We start from the raw sequence: 16,804 nt of genomic DNA on the forward strand, positions 1-16,804 counted from the left end.
CTTTCATAGGGATGTAATTCTCTAATAAATTCTATAGGCTTTTGAAAGCAATGTCTATAGAACCCTTTTAGTTTCAATCCTATGAAATTCTATAGGACCTTTCCATAAAGGGAACTCAGAGAATGGGGACTTGCTCTGTTTGTTTATTTACAGGAGTGGGGCCAGGGAGTGAAAGAATCTGTCCTCAAAACTAGCCAAGCCCATGGAATGGTGCAGACATTGAATTCAACCTCACCTGGTAAATCATCTTCATCTTCACTGAAAACATTGGGGTTGAAGACAGGCAGGTTAATGTAGTCCATGGAAATCTTACGCACTTCAGGGAGATAAATAGTCATCTGTCTGGGCTGGAGATGCAGCAAGCTCGTTTTATAAATCACTTGGAAAGGGGGAGGGGGGGAAACAGGAAAAATACTTGTTAGATAGAGAGGCTAAAAGAAGATCCAGAGTTCAACAGAACAGAGAATCAAGAGAAATCACTTTAAAGCAGAGAGTAGGGCTGGAATTGATTTTATGTCGTTTGGTTAACAAACTAATGTATGTACTTGTGTTTAACCAAACAATCATGAAATACATTACAGCAGCAGGACTTCAGAGGTTGATCCTTGCTACATGGAAGTTTTCTGGGATTGTTTTTTTTAGTTACTCGTCCTTAACTAGAGGCAGCATCACTTTAGTTATTCCCTCTATAGGAGTTTAGATCTACACAAATATTGAATTTCTACATGTCAGTACAACAGGCCATTGGAACCAGTTAATATTTTTCACTGGATCAAGGAGAGAAGGAAAAGGGTTGTTACCATCACCTCCTAAAGGATTTTTTGTCATGTTTCCCCCTAAATCTCACTATGTAAAAATGTGAGGGTCAATCCTTGCAAATATGGGGGTTGTAAAAATATTGTTGTGTAAGCTTTTGGGGGGCATGGCGCTGTATATAAATAATAATATAGAAATGTAGGGATCATCCTGTACAGTTACGCAATACCGCTCCTTAGTCAGGACTAACATTGCTCCTATCCCAAGCAGAGGAACTCAGGAAGCTTGTTTAACATAGCCCAGTGATGAGCATAGCATTAGTACCTAGGAATCTGATCCTGCATCCTTTGACATCAATAGCAACTCTCAGTGGGTGCAGGACTGAGACCTGGTTGAATTAGATAGGTACTATTTTGTAATTTCATTAATTCTTCCATGACAAGAGATGAAGGCCTGGCTGCAATGTAAAGCTGCCCTCCTCTGGCATAAACTCCAAAAACTCTTGCCCTCCTGAGGAGGTTAATCCCCTCAGGGGCACATTATCCCCACTGGTACAGGGTGGTGCTATTTGCACCTCTCTTGTGCCGGCAGGAGAGTCAAGCCCTGCATTAAATAGTAGTAGTTACTTTAAGGCTTCAGTTCAGGATGGGCGGGCTTTAAATAAAGATACTTCTTCAAATAGTTGCTGGCTAAACTGCAGTTCTGCAAAAAGGGACCTGGGCATCACAGTGGACAAGAAGCTGGATACGAGTCAGCAGTGTGCCCTTGTTGCCAAGAAGGCCAATGGCATATTGAGCTGTATTATTAGGAGCATTGCCAGCAGATCAAGGGAAGTGATTATTCCCCTCTATTCGACATTGGTGAGGCCACACCTGGAGTATTGCATCCAGTTTTGTTCCCCCCACTACAGAAGGGATGTGGACAAATTGGAGAGAGTCCAGCGGAGGGCAACGAAAATCATTAGGGGGCTGGGGCACATGACTTACGAGGAGAGGCTGAGGAAACTGGGGTTATTTAGTCTGGAAAAGAGAAGAATGAGGGGGGATTTGCTAGCAGCCTTCAACTACCTGAAGGGGGGTTCCAAAGAGGATGGAGCTAGGCTGTTCTCAGTGGTGGCAGATGACAGAACAAGGAGCAATGGTCTCAAGTTGCAGTGGGGGAGATCTAGGTTGGATATTAGGAAACACTATTTCACTAGGAGGGTGGTGAAGCACTGGAATGGGTTACCGAGGGAGGTGGTGGAATCTCCATCCTTAGAGGTTTTTAAGGCCTGGCTTGACAAAGCCTTGGCTGGGATAATTTAGTTGGTGTTGGTCCTGGTTTGAGCAAGGGATTGGACTAGATCAAGGGTGGCCAACCTGAGCCTGAGAAAGAGCTGGAATTTACCAATGTACATTGCCCAAGAGCCACAGTAACACATCAGCAGCCCCACATCAGCTCCCCACCCCTGCTCCCAGCTCCTCCCACCTACCCCACACCTCCTGATCAGCTGTTTTGTGGCATGCAGGAGGCTGGGGGGGGGGGGGGGAAACAAGGGCACGGCAGGCTCAGGGGAGGGGGGGGAGCGGTGGAGTGGGGGCAGGACCTATGGCAGAGCCAGGGGTTGAGCAGTGAGCACCTCCGGCACATTGGAGAGTTGGCGCCTGTAGCTCCAGCCCTGGAGTCAGTGCCTATACAAGGAGCCGCATATTAACTTCTGAAGAGCCGCATGTGGCTCCGCAGCCACAGGTTGGCCACCCCTGGACTATATGACCTCCTGAGGTCTCTTCCAACCCTAATAGTCTATTATTCTATGAAATAAATTTGAAAGCTAACTGCAATAATATCCACTTTAGGGTTAAATATTCACATTGTTCAGACTTTCAACAAGAGATTCAATGAAAACTCCAGAGATTAGTGACATCCCATTAAAAAGCTACTCTGTATAAATCTTTCATAAGTAACAAAGATGTGGCCAAACCCAAACTCCAAATGGCCATGGGGAAGTTTTGATCTGGATCCAATTCAGGGCATTGTAGCCTGGTCCCATCTCTACTAAATAAGAATATATAATTAAAAAAGGGGGTTTTCAAAAGAGTTTTTAGAAATTCCTATAACTGCTTCAGTATCTTCACCCACACCCCAATTTTGCCACCCTTAATCATGCTGAATGGGACCTTACTCTGCTCCTACTGACATCAAAGGGACCACACTTGGAGATAAGGCCTACCCAACACAAGTGTGGGAGAATAGGGCCCAAAGTGTATAAGGCTCCTTTCAGTGAGGGCAACCATTTTGCTGCTGTCTGTCTAAGCAAGAGAGCTGTGTGACAGTGCAAATAATTGAGTTCCCCCATTAAAAGCTCTGGAAAAGTTGCTGTAAGGTAAGATCTTTTAAAAGTTATTTTGATACGTATAATAGTTGTTAGAACAGTTGTAAAAAATAATACTTTTTTTTTTAATTATAGCACTTCCTTACAATAACTTAGAAGCTCCCTGATTTCTGAAGCTTTCTAACTGGAAAGATTATTCTTTCAATCCTAGTTCAAATAACCGAACTGTCAAAATGGCAGGTTCTGGTTTGATTCTTAATCTTAATGGATTTTTTTTGACTGAGTTGTTGTTGGATTTAGGGATTTAAATTGCAATTACACTAAAATTTCCCTGTGACTCAGATTAACAGCATTACTAAAGCAGCCTCTTCATCACTTTAAAGAAAATTGTAGGGAATGTGTGTTTGTTATTTGTTAGCAAGAGCTCAAGGTTGGAAAAATCAAGAGGGGTCAGTTTTACCTGCACCAAGGTTAGTTGGTAGGAAAGCAGCCAAACCCACAATCTTAAATTTGGTTCCCCAGATATTAGATGTGACCTGAGCAAGGTAATTGTGCTGCAAAGAAAAAAAAAAAAAAAAAGGTTTAAAGTTTATTTGGCTCCTACAAAATTAGCAAAAGTAAATATTTGTTTTCAAAAAATAATATAGCACTGCTTTGTAGAAACTAAATGAAATATCTACATGTAACTCACTTATAAATATTACTGTCTGCTCTCTTGTGAGAGAATATTCAGAACACTAAAGCTATTTCAAGTATAAGACAATTGCATCCCATTCTCTTTTTTGCAGTGGCCTAACATCTCTAACCATCCACTAAGTCACCCCTTCATTCAGGGCTGTATTTTGCTACTGTCGCATTTTGCTATCTGGCCGCCATCACAGTAGCTCGCATGAATCAGATATATGGCAACCACACAAACAACTTGGTGGAAGACTTGGCAGCAGGGAGAACTGGAGAGCACTGCAGCTGGCCAGTAAGACCGGCATAGTTTTGATCCTTGCTTCTCCCACACAACAGCATAGTGTATCATTTCTATATCTTTGCAGTAAACAATCACAAGATAGCATATAATTTTCTCATTGGATTTTATGTTTAAGAACCACTTAGTGAAGAATAAATACAATAGAAAGGAATTATTAATAAGCATTTATACAGCATATTTTTCCAGAGATCACAAAGCACTGTACCACAGTGAGTATCATTATTATATTATCATTTTAATTGATGGGTAAGTATCATGCCCACTGGACTTCTGCCCTATTTTCTATCGCTGCTATAAGTGATCCAGAATATTTCAAAAACCAAGCATTACCATTTGCGTATTTTAAATACAGAAAATATATAAAGAAATACAAAAAGATAAATTTAGTGCTAGTGAAATGGGTGAGCTAGGCAGTCCTGGGGCATGGAGTGTTTCATTTACCCATGGACTGTGCACAGCACAAACAGCAAAAGTGCTTGCTTCCCCAACATGGTGTTCCCACCATCACCTGTCAGAACCAATTGTGGAGGACAGGATGGTTCTGTCCCCTGACCCATTGAACTCCTTTGTCTCTGTAGACTGACAACAAAGCTGGTGACTATATTGGTATTATGATACCAATACCTAATCACAAAGAACTGAATAAGGACTAGAAAATAATTCTACATAGGCCATTCGACAGCCAAGAACATATCAATTGGAATTTAAAAGTCTGTTATATAAGGATTCCTAAGATAAATGGCTGCCTTTTAAAAAGTCAGGGTGAAATCGCAGCCCCTGTGAAATCAATGGAGCGAGCACCCTCATCATTTACCAGCTATTACCACATAATGCTATCTGAGATTCCACCAATGTCTCCTATTATAAATACAGAGACATAACTAGAATCTCAGATACCATTGCGTAGTAACTCCATTAAATGACAGATTTTCAATGGTCACCACTGGATATATATTATAAACTGTTGTTTCTGGAAAGAGAAGATATATTTAGGTACAGGTCTGGTAATTATGCAGTCATGCAATACCTGAGTGATATCTTCCAATGGAAACTCTCGTCGAGTTAGGCTTGGTGAACCAATAGAAGGTTTCCTTATTGGTAACCTTGGAGATCTTGATATCTCCTGAGCAGCTCGCGACAACTTTGGAGATTTGCGGGCATCTATATTAATTCTTCACGTAAAGCAATAATTAGAGTTATCAGGCACACACAGATGGACATACTTAACATTTCTGTATACACTAAGTACAGTGAAGAAAACTGGCATGTTCTCTTTAGGTGATGTAAGCTACAGTAGAAAGTGGTAGGATTACACAAAGTCTGCTTAGTCTAATGGATAGAATCTTAAATCTTATGGGCAAAATTCAAAGGTAATATGTAAAGAGATATAAATCAGATTCTGTTACACTGACTTAGACTCAGATTCCCTTAGATCTGATTAGTGATGCAAAAGGGAGGTTAAGATGATGCAATTTATACTCCACATAAAGGCATAAGAATATATTATTAGATTGCACTGATTTTAGACAGGGTCCATGAGAACATAAAGAGGATACTTTGGCTACTGGACACCTGTACCACTAGTGCAAACCAAGATTTCACAAACTTGGTCAGTGCTCCTCTGAGCATAAAAAAAATTACTTACGCCTCCCTCATGTACGTAAACATTGTAAATGATGTTCCAGAGTGAGAGTCTGAGGGGGTGAGAAGGGCCATCAGTGGAGAAAATAATGAAACAAATGTAACACAATGCATGCAGGTAGACCCTGGATATGCAGGTAGCCTTACTGATATCAACAGGGCTCCAGGATTCTGCCTGTGCACATGGCACTGGAGGACCAGGGCCCAGGCTTGCAGGGTCAGGCCCTGTTTAATGATGAAATGCAAAACAAAAAGAACAATACAGAATTATGTTGTGTGCATATATGTGTACCTAAGATATCACGTAACACAGAGCTGGAAAAAAAATATTTTCTTTGAGTAGAACACCCCTTCATTCTGGCTAGTGGGGGCAATGTTTGCACAGCACCTATCATAATGGGGTGCTCATTCATGACTGGGGCCCATGGGTGCTACTCCAATACAAATAATAATAATAATAATAATAATAATAATAATAATAATAATGTTGAACTTGATGTAATTTTCTTTACTTTTTTTCTGCCCGTCCTGCAAAGCCTGGATGGACATTATTGCTGAATGAATTATCAACAATTGACAGCTGCCTGAAAGCTCATGATGAAACACTCACAATTTTTCCTCCAGTCACTGGGACAAGACAACTCAGTCGACACATCTTTCTACATTTAGCACTTTCATTACAGATCCAAAATACTTTCTATTAAGCAAAAACAGATCCCTGCTCCACTCCCCTTACAGTTTCCATCTAAATATTGAGTGTGCATCTGGGTGCGTGTTGGGGAGTGAACAGAACAGGCTAAAGAATGAACTAGAGAAGCTACAGACTATTCCTTTGCTATCTTGGACACAGAGTGTGCCTTAGACTATTTTTTCTGATCTGATTAGCTATTTGTGAGAGGCAGACCAAGGCAGTGGAGTTTGCCTATTATTATTATTATTACAGCTTACCACAGAGCAGGTCTGAATTGTTCTTCCTCAGAGAAAAAAAAAAAAGCCCCTGAAAAGCTGTAATTTCACAGGCAAATTCCTTCTTACGAAAGGCATTAGAACATCCTCCTTTGCTTTAATTTAGGTTGTGTCATGACAAGATTTAAAAAAAACAAAAACAAACAACAACAACAAAAAACAAAAACAAAAAAACAGACCCACAGAAAAGAAGAAAAAATGCCCAAGAAACCATTACCTGGGGAGTTTGGGTGATTTGCTAGCTCGAGTGATTTTGGGAGATTTCTTCGCAGCCCAGTCATCGCTCAGTTCAATATCACTGGAATCTGAGCAGTTGCAGCTGTCAATCACAGTGGAAATCAAGCTGTTTCCATAGATTTCATCTATCAAGACAGGCCCCCAAAAATGTAAGAACTGTTTTAGAAACCTGATCTCAATTACAACTGTCAGTCATCGGGGGAAAAACCAATAGCTAAGATAAAAGTCTAGCAGGGAGTGTTTGCTGCCAAGTATAAACTCAAAATTTCCGATGGCCTGAATTCAGGGGAATAGTGTTCAACTGTATCAGGTGACTCCCAGACAGATTGAAAAATATTTATTGTTAATTAGTGATCCACTCCTCACCAACCAATCTGCAAGAAGTCATATTTTATAAACCAAAAGCCAACATGAAATGAGTTTGGTGGCTTGATTCTAGGCCACAGTGGAGACATTTTCACATGACAAAAAACAGCATTGCAATTGCTTCTTGCTATACTAGTTATGTGGACAAAGAGGACTTCAATCTCTGACTTTCAGTCTAAACCCTTTCTCAATAAGCATTTTTACAAACATAAACAATCCACTTATAAAAATATGATACCTGCTTTTCCATCGGTTTTAGGATCCATGATGACAAATTCTGGCCGCAGTTTGCTGATTCGGCGCCCTTTTAGGATAGGTACCAGTCCCCCTAGGTATTCCAAGTACAGCGTGTAGCATGGACCTCCGACCTCTGGATCATCTTCTGTCCGCTTCATCGTGCAGTGAAGCCTTTCATTGCCAGCTGTTGGATAGCTGACAAAATCTCTCATATTGTTGGGGTCTGGGATAGGAGGCTAAATTGAATGGAGGGAGGAAAGAGAAACGTATGTCATTCTTTTTCTCTGGAGTTAGGTTGTTATATAATACCATCCCTACCCAGTGAATATGGCCTGGGATAGCTCAGAATTAGCATAGATTAATGTCTGAGCTATCGAATCACCCACCACCAGGACTCACATGCCTGCTGATTCGATCGGTTATTGTACACAGACTATAAAAGTTAGCTACAGTTTAAGAGGAAGGATTGTCTTGTGATTAAGATGACACTGGACTGGAATCTAGGAAATCTGAGTTCAATTCCCTGCTCTTCCAAGACTACTTATGTGACCTCAGGCAAGTGATTTAAGAGCTCTGTTGAACTGAGGCCTCAGTCTTTCTGCAGATCAGTTTTCCATTTGTAAAATGGGGCTAATAATCCTTCCTTTGTCTGGCTTGTCTATTTAGATTGTAAACTCTATGGGCAAGGACTGTCTCTGTATTTGTACAGTGCCTTGCACAATGCGGCTTTTGGACATTACAGTAAAACAAATACTGCTAATAACATAAAATCAACACTCCTCAGTTTGTTTCAAAATGAATATAAAGAAAAAAACTGAGCAGGGCATAAAATAAGGATCCTTAACTCTGAGAGAAAGGCAGGTACCAGGTTAGTAGAGGTCTATTATATACTACATACCTTCTGAGAGCAAAGAATTACACGTACAGTAAGTCTTCTGCAAAGGTACCAGTTATAATAGAATCCTGCACTGGGATATTTCTGGGATTTCTGTGCACACCAATTACCTAATTAGCAGTACACAAACGGTTTTTCATAAACAAGTATGATTCACAGTGTAACAACACTGCATTATATTATAGGCATGGTTTGCTCTCGTTTTAAACAGTGCTGGACTAACTCCATTGTCTACAATGTAATTACTCTATATCATTGGTATAAACCAGGGATCGGCAACCTTTCAGAAGTGGTGTGCCGAGTTTTCATTTATTCACTCTAATTTAAGGTTTCGCGTGCCAGTAATACATTTTAACATTTTTAGAAGGTCTCTTTCTATAAGTCTATAATATATAACTAAACTATTGTTGTATGTAAAGTAAATAAGGTTTTTAAAATGTTTAAGAAACTTCATTTAAAATTAAAATGCAGAGCCCCCTGGACCAGTGGCCATGACCCAGGCAGTGTGAGGTTGCCTACCCCTGGTATAAACAGAAGATGAATTTGACCCAATATAACGAAACAGGAACAAGAAAGAGATAAGATGCACCTGAACACACAAAATATACTACCTAAGGCCCGAATCATGCAAAGACTGGTACATGTGAGAACTCTGCGCATGAGTAGCCTTTTAATGCTTACTTTAGTGACTAAAATAAGTTTTTAGTCCATTTTGGGACTATTCACATGCATGTTTGCAGGACTGGGAGCTAAGAGACATCCTAGGGGAAAGAGGAAAGATTCACAGATTGCAAGGCTAGAAGGGACCATTGTGATCATCTAGTCCAGTGGTTCCCAAACTTTAACAACCTGTGAACCACTTTCACAAAAATGTCAAGTCTTGCGAACCCCCTCCTAAAAATGAGTATTTCCAGGGATTTTCTCCTTTACCTGAGTATAAATTATAAAAGCAATGATCTTGGAAATATAAAATTTGGTGTTATGACATGCTTATTACACACTATTTATTAATTATTATTTATCATTACTGTATTTTTATTACATTATGAAAACGGCCACACTCTTCCAAGATCTCACTTTCATAGCTTGTATCACTTTGAATAAGCCTGTTATAAAACAAGGCACCTATGTTTCATCAAGGAGGATCAGATGTGAAACAGCATGAAGGTATTTAAGAAGCCAACTCACAGAGTTCCTCCTACAAAAGCATTCAGGTCTTGAGCAGTCCAGGCAAACAACGCACATTACAACAAAGCTTAAACTTGTTCTTAATAATAATTTTAAAAACAATACTAGCTGCTTATTTCATTTTAAAAACAGCAAAAAATATCCACCTCCGTTTCCATTTCTTATAAGGAGTCTTGAAGTTTAAATCTCCTCAGTGTGATAGATATGCTTGCTTTGATCTGCTTAGCTCTTGGAAGTTCAGGGGCTCCAGGCTGCTGGCCACGTGTTGCCAGGGGGGCCTAGGGACAGCTCTATCTGCCATTAGCGAATTTTTTCCCGAGAACCCCCTGTAACATTTTGCGAACCCCAGCTTGGGAACCACTGATCTAGTCTGATCTCCTGTGTAAGAGTCCATAGAACTTCCGCAAAATAATTCCTAGAGCAGATCTTTTAGAAAAATATCCCGACTTGATTTAAAAATGACCAGTGATGGAGAATCCACCACAACCATTGGTAAATTGTTCCAATGGTTAATTACTCTCACTATTAAAAAAATACACCTTATTTCCAGTCTGAATTTGTCCACTTCCAGCCACTTGATTGTCTTATACCTTTCTCTGCTAGATCGAAGAGAGCATTATTAAATATTTGTTCCCCATGTTGATACTGTAATCAAGTCACCTCATAACCTGTTCTTTGTTATGCTAAATAGGTTGAGTGCCTTGAATCTGTCACTATAAGCCATATTTTCTAATCCTAAAATATGGTCTGGCAGGTACAAGTGACCTCAGCAATATAATTTCAGCAGTCCACAAAATACAGAGTTTTTAAGGGCATGGCTACACTTGCAGATGTAGAGCACTTTGAGTTAAACCAGCCTTTGTAGAGCACAGTCGGGAAAGCGCTGCCGTCTGTCCACACTGACAGCTTCAAGTGCACTGGCGTGGCCACATTTGTGGCACTTGCAGTGGCATTGGGAGTGGTGCATTATGGGCAGCTATCCCAGCATGCAAGTGACTGCAATGTGCTTTTAAAATGGGAGGGGTGGGATGGAGTGTGACAGGGAGTGTGTTGTGTGTATGTGTGGGGGGGAAGAGAGTGGGTTTTTGGGGGGGCTGAGAACATGTCAGCATGCTGTCTTGTAAGTTCAGACAGCAGCAGACCTTCCCCCCCCCCCCCCTCCGCCGCCTCTCTCTCTCTCACACAGCATTCCACAGTAATGGCTTGCAAGCCAGCTGTCAGAAACGGAGCTTTGAAAGGGCATTTCCACATTCCAACAGGAGTTGGAAACAATGACAAGAGTGGCCACTTGACTTAAGGGGATTATGGGACATTTCCGGAGGTTGATCAGAGCGCAGTAACGCAACACCTCGTTCACACTGAAGCCCGGGCGTTGTAGCCAAGGCGCAGCAAACGTTATTCCTCTCGCCGAGGTGGAGTACCAGCAGCTCTAGCCATGGAGTCAGAGCGCTCTACGTGCCTTGCCAGAGTGGACGGGTAGTGAGCTAGTGCGCCCGGAGCTCCTTTATTGCATTGTAACTCGCAAGTGTAGCCAACCCCTTAGAGTGGGGTGGATAAAGCCTTTGTACGGAGTCTTGGGGAATCCATCCCCTTTGTATTAATCTTTTTTTTAAGTACTAGTACACTGCATTTGATGCAATCTGGTACATTCTTTAAAAAGGGGGGAAAAAAGTGACCCAAACCAAAATATACTCTCTAAACAGACTGGACACACATCAATAAAAGAAGTACATGACAGAGGCTTAGCATGCCAAAGCCCTGACTTCCAGCTACTAATCAAAGAATTTAGTTCTTTTAAACAGGAAAGTATAAAAATGAGCACTTAGCTGGAGGAACTGAAAGGCACAAGAACAAAGCAGCAACTTTAAAGCATCAAGCTGCTTAAACTAGAAAATAGGTGAAAATTGAAGCACTGAACAGCAGCACTTAAGAGGAGCTTGTAGTTCTATCCGTGGGAAGAGAAGAACTGAAGAATCGGTGTTACCAGCCATTAGAATGGTAAATGATCCAATCACTCAGACCTTTGAGCTGTTCAAGTAGCTGTTATCTACCAGTAGCATGAGACTCACAGAGTGAGAAGCTGTTATAGTTGGGGTGAATCTATTATACCCTTTGGAAAAATCATTGTGAATATGGGTGAAATTAAATAATTTCACAGTCTGACCCTACTCTGGAAAGTGACTATTTACAAAATGGCACCTCCTTACATAGCACACCCATTCCCTGTGTAAATCCAGAATCACATCTGTTGAAATGAATGATGAAGACAAGTTTTTACTGCCATTCACTCCTGCTAGCCTCGCTGAGCCAAAACAGACAAGAGAAAATGATCTAAATAGTATCCCTTCTTGTGTATCATCAACAGAATTGCTTACCAAGTTCTAATCGCGGGGCCATTTGCTCAACCCCCTTATCTTCTAATTGTGCTCTCAATTACACTTGTGAGCAGAACTGAGCAGAACACCCAGGAATGCATAGAGCTGCATAGAGAGGAGACTGTTACCTCACTACTCTGTGACATGAGGCCTCCTCACATGCAGCCCAAAATACCCATGTCTACCAAGAGACAATACAGTGAGGATCAAAGCTGCCACCAGAATAAGGTTCTTCTGAGTTTTTCTGAGAGAGATAGCTAGTTAACCACAGGCTTTTCCTTTACAGGCCATCTCTGAAGCATTCTTAGCCTTAATTTCTGGTTTTGATATGTATAAAAGCTTTTGATCCATTAGTAGTTTCCCTCGTTTTATCTTCCTCTTTTCTAACTGAGAATCACTGGGTGAAATCCTGGCCTCACAGAAGTCAATTAAAGGTTTGCCATTATCTCTTGGGAAGTGTTGGGTAAAGAAAAAGAAAAGACTGTGATTCCTTTTACCTTGATTGTTGGTATAAAGGCAGTGGTGAGGTATGAGCAGAGCCGAGGAGGCAGAGTCAGTTTGCTGATATCCTTGTCATCCCGCAGAGAGCTAGCGATGGTCTGCTGGCATAGGAGCTGCAGGCTGGAGACCCTGTGCTCTACTCTGACAACATAGAGTGCAGGGCCGGAAGCCATGAGCAGGCGTGAGTCCCTGTGGCCCCAGCAAATGGAGATTATGGGACGCTGCGAGAAAGGAAGATTGCACAATTTAACACAAGAGGCATTTTCTCCCAGATACCTGTGCAGCAAGACATATGTTCTGTAGTGCCAGTTTAATCTAGCACCAGCAGCATTAGCAAAGGCCTTCAAAAACAAGTTAAAATAAATATAACTGTGCATTATGTTACTGCCCTCAAAGGGGGCTTGTATACAGTAACATTGAGCATTTATTTTCGGTAACAATACTTCGCATTTATATAGCATTATTCAGCCATAATCTGCAAAGCTCTTTACACAAGTGGGTAAAGCATTCTTCAGCCCAGTTCATAGATGAGGAAGGTGAGGCCCCAAGTGGTAAGTCACTCCTTCAGAATCACTCACTGCATCAATAGCTGAAACAGGAACAGGACTCGGGTGTTTGGATTCCCTGTTCAGCACCCTGTGTGCTACCAGACTACCTTGTAAGAGTTTTACAAAGATTTAATCAAACTTCACAACACCCAGAGTTACCTGGTAAGTGGTATAACTCACATTTTCAGCTTGGAAAACAGACACTGAGAAGTTAAGCAACTCACCTAAGGGCACTCAATGAATCAGTGGCACAGCTGTGATTAGCACACAGGAGTTCCTGCCTCTGAGTCCCAAACTGAAGTCATTACCCCATGCTGCCTCCCCAGGATCCATTTCCAGATGAAAATAAAATCTAAAGCACTATCATAAACAAACTGCACCTATTGCCCTTTACTCACCCATTTGTTTGTGGTGCTAACTGTCCAAATTCATATCAATAAAACACAAGAATAAAGAGTTAAAGGAGACTGGATTGAAGAAGGTAAGCCCCTGAAAGGTACAGCAAAAACCAGATCAGGCCATCCTTTGCACTTCCTCAACACAAGGACATGAAAGGCTCACATGGGGAAATGTAGAACAAATAAAAGGAACCAGTTTTCAGATAGTATATCATCTGGCTGTGAAATTAATTCATGTAGCTGGATTAAAAAATAAATAGACTGTATACTTTTATAACCACCAGCTTTTATAGTTATCTGTACTAAGGATAACCTCGTGCTTCAGGGTGTAAACTGATCCCCATTTGTCAAATTTTCCTACACACCCCTTTGAGCTTTCTCCCACACTGCTCCTTATGCAATGAAGGGGCTCCCCAGAAACATCTGCAAAGCCACTACACTCTATCCTCCTTACAAGTCACCTCTATCCCAATGCCTCCAAAACACTCTAGTTTACATGACTGCCAGGCAGGTGTGTTGGGACAACTGCTTCCTGTGCTTCTCATAATCAACTCACTTATCTGTGCTCTCGCCATGTTTGCTGTACCGACCTCACCTCTCTCCTCTTAGGGCTTGTTTACACTAACATTTAGTTGGCAGCAAGCTGGGGTGTAAATCTACCCTGTGCTAGCCTGCTGTGCACTAAGCATCCATATGGATCTGCTGCCGTGCGCTAAAAGTTCCCCAGTGTGCTTTGATCTACTCCCATTTCGAAGCACTGTGCACTTAGCACCATGGAGTCTTGATTCCGGATTGGGGCCTGTAGGTGCTCACACAATACAAACAAACAACAGGGGTGAGAAAGAAATTGTTTTCTTTGGAAATAACATTGCACAAGAGACTATAGTGAGTGCATTGTAGAGGGTTATCCCTTTCTCTGAAGCACCAGCTCCTGGGCCACTACTGGGCACAATCCTGGTCTTGATGGACTAGGTCCTAATCCCAGAAATGTCTAGGTTAGAAGTGTTCTTTAGGTAAAGAATGAACAGAATTTACTGAAAGGCTCGGTATACTTTAAAGTGGTCACTTAAAAATATCTTCAACTTCTAGCCAAAACACACTGAACAAGAATTGAGCATGCAGAAGGCAAGCAGCAACAGAGAATTAGTAATCAGGAACATGAGGTCTCCATCTGAATAGGGTTACCATACGTCCTCTTTTTCCCCAGACATGTCCGGCTTTTCGGCACTCAAACCCCCATCTGGGGGGAATTGCCAAAAAGCCGAACATGTCCGGGAAAATGGCGGCTCTGCTCCTCCCCTGACTCTTCGGCTCTGTTTAAGAGCCGAGCTGCCCCAGCGCTACCGGCTTCAGGCAGCCCCCTTGCCTCCGGACCCTGCGCTGCCAGAGCCCGGGAGGGGAAGTGCCCGGCTGGGGGCGCAGGGTCCGAAGGTATACGGGCTGCCTGAAGCCCAAGCGCTACCGGCTTCACGGTTTGCCGGGCAGCCTCCAGACCCTGCGCCCCTGGCTGGGCGCTTCCCCTCCCGGGCTCCAGCTGCGCTGGGGAAGCGCCGGCTGGGGGCGCAGGGTCTGGGGGCTGCCCGGCAAACCGTGAAGCCAGTAGCGCTTGGGCAGCCCTTTCCCCGTGGCTGGGAGTGGGAGGGAGGAGGGGGCGGAGTTAGGGCGGGGAAGGGGCGGGGCTGGGGAAATGAGCGGGGCCAGGGCCCGTGGAGGGTCCTCTTTTTTTATTTAATAGATATGGTAACCCTACATCTGAAAGATTTCATAGTGTAGATATCTGGGTTAGATCTGCTAAGAAGAAAATATTAATCTAGCCTAGAAGAAAGACTTTTCCTTGAGTTACAACTTCAGAATGTTTAAAAAGGAGAAACTGGGGCAAGATGATTTTAGGTGAATGACAGACAGCAAGTGCAGCTGCTTCACAACACCTCAATGCTTACCGTCAAGATAAAGGGGAGGATGAAGCAACTTTCTAAAAGAGAGGATTTTCCCTGCTGTGCCATCTCACCCTGGTTTTAAATTTAAAGGAAAATATTGGTTTTAAGATGGGAGGATTACGATGAAGTACATCCAGACACCACACACACACTCCTGCAGAGGTATCAACCTTCAGGCTGACTACTATGCAAATGGGAAACTGCAACAGGGGAACATCACTATTTTCATAATGACCACTAAAGGCACTTTGTAGTGGACAATGGCACTTGTAAGCCAGTGGGCTAGCTTGCCTTTATTATATTCACTGCTTTGCATTCTATTCCCATTGGCCTGTATCCTGTAAGACATTAGCTTCAGCAAGTTAGGATAAGGCTTGAGGCCTATGAACTTTGCATAGATAAACGGCCCAACGAAAAACCCCAAGTATTTGGGGAGATGAAAATAGAGTTTATGGGAATGCTCTGACCACAGGTACATGATTCAACCACAGAAGTGTCCTGGAAACGAACTGACGTACATAACAGGTACATGGGATACATTTAAGACTAGTCTGCTTGGGATTGATTATTTGTTTTATGAGAATAGGTTTATAGATTTATATTAGAGTATATTTTGGCTGCAGCGCAAGAGACCTACAAGCTACATCCTGTATGTTGAGCTAGGGCAAAGTTAGCATGCATATGTTTGGGACCTTTCACCTAGATAGATGATGATGAGCTAAAGCATAAGTTCCATATATGGCTGCAACCTTTGCCATAGATAGTGTGACAGACTCAGCCCAGAAGGATATAAGAGTAGTGGAAGGCAGGTATATCTGCCTCGGAACGAACAGGTCCCTGTTCCTGGATAGCCAAACAAAAGCTACTCCAGGCCACTCGAGACACCTGATGCCAATTTAACCAGTTAAGGTCGTTAGACTAATGCCGGCACCTGACCTCAATTAACTGTGTTGTATTTGCCTAGTTTATTGATAAGAATATCATGTGACCTTATCAAATGCCTTACTAAAGTCTAGGTATACCACATCCACCGCTTCTCCCTTATCCACAAGACTTGTTATCCTATCAAAGAAAGCTATCAGATTGGTATGACATGATTTGTTTTTTTACAAATCCATGCTGGCTATTCCCTATCACCTTACCACCTTCCAAGTGTTTGCAGATGATTTCCTTAATTACTTGCTCCATTATCTTCCTTCGCTTCAACCCAGAAGGTTGAGGGGGAAGCTGTTCTAGATTTGATTTTAAGACACAGGGAGGAACTCATTGAGAATTTGAAAGTGGAAGGCAACTTGGGTGAAAATGATCATGAAATCATAGAGTTCACAATTCTAAGGAAGGGTAGAAGGGAGTACAGCATAATAGAGTCAATGGATTTCAGGAAGGCAGATTTTGGTAAGCTCAGAGAGCTGATAGGTAAAGTCCCATGGGAAACAAGACTGAGGGGAAAAACAACTGAGGAGAGT

At 42.2% G+C, this 16,804-nt stretch overlaps 1 protein-coding gene across 3 annotated transcripts in view; it reads right to left on the reverse strand.

The window, feature by feature from the left end:
* The window catches only part of TULP4 (TUB like protein 4), a 258,811-nt gene that overhangs the window by 16,800 nt on the left and 225,207 nt on the right, over nucleotides 1-16,804 (reverse strand). For all 3 annotated transcript variants that reach the window (XM_054022342.1, XM_054022343.1, XM_054022344.1), the window contains exons 8-13: nucleotides 12,452-12,676; nucleotides 7,498-7,732; nucleotides 6,874-7,018; nucleotides 5,077-5,221; nucleotides 3,528-3,621; nucleotides 236-379 (exon numbers count right to left, since the gene is read on the reverse strand). In XM_054022342.1, the coding sequence (XP_053878317.1) occupies nucleotides 236-379; nucleotides 3,528-3,621; nucleotides 5,077-5,221; nucleotides 6,874-7,018; nucleotides 7,498-7,732; nucleotides 12,452-12,676 (988 nt within the window). The remainder of the gene's footprint in view (nucleotides 1-235; nucleotides 380-3,527; nucleotides 3,622-5,076; nucleotides 5,222-6,873; nucleotides 7,019-7,497; nucleotides 7,733-12,451; nucleotides 12,677-16,804) is intronic.

Source organism: Malaclemys terrapin, chromosome 3 (genome assembly GCF_027887155.1).
Source record: "Malaclemys terrapin pileata isolate rMalTer1 chromosome 3, rMalTer1.hap1, whole genome shotgun sequence".
Lineage (NCBI taxonomy): Eukaryota > Metazoa > Chordata > Testudines > Emydidae > Malaclemys > Malaclemys terrapin.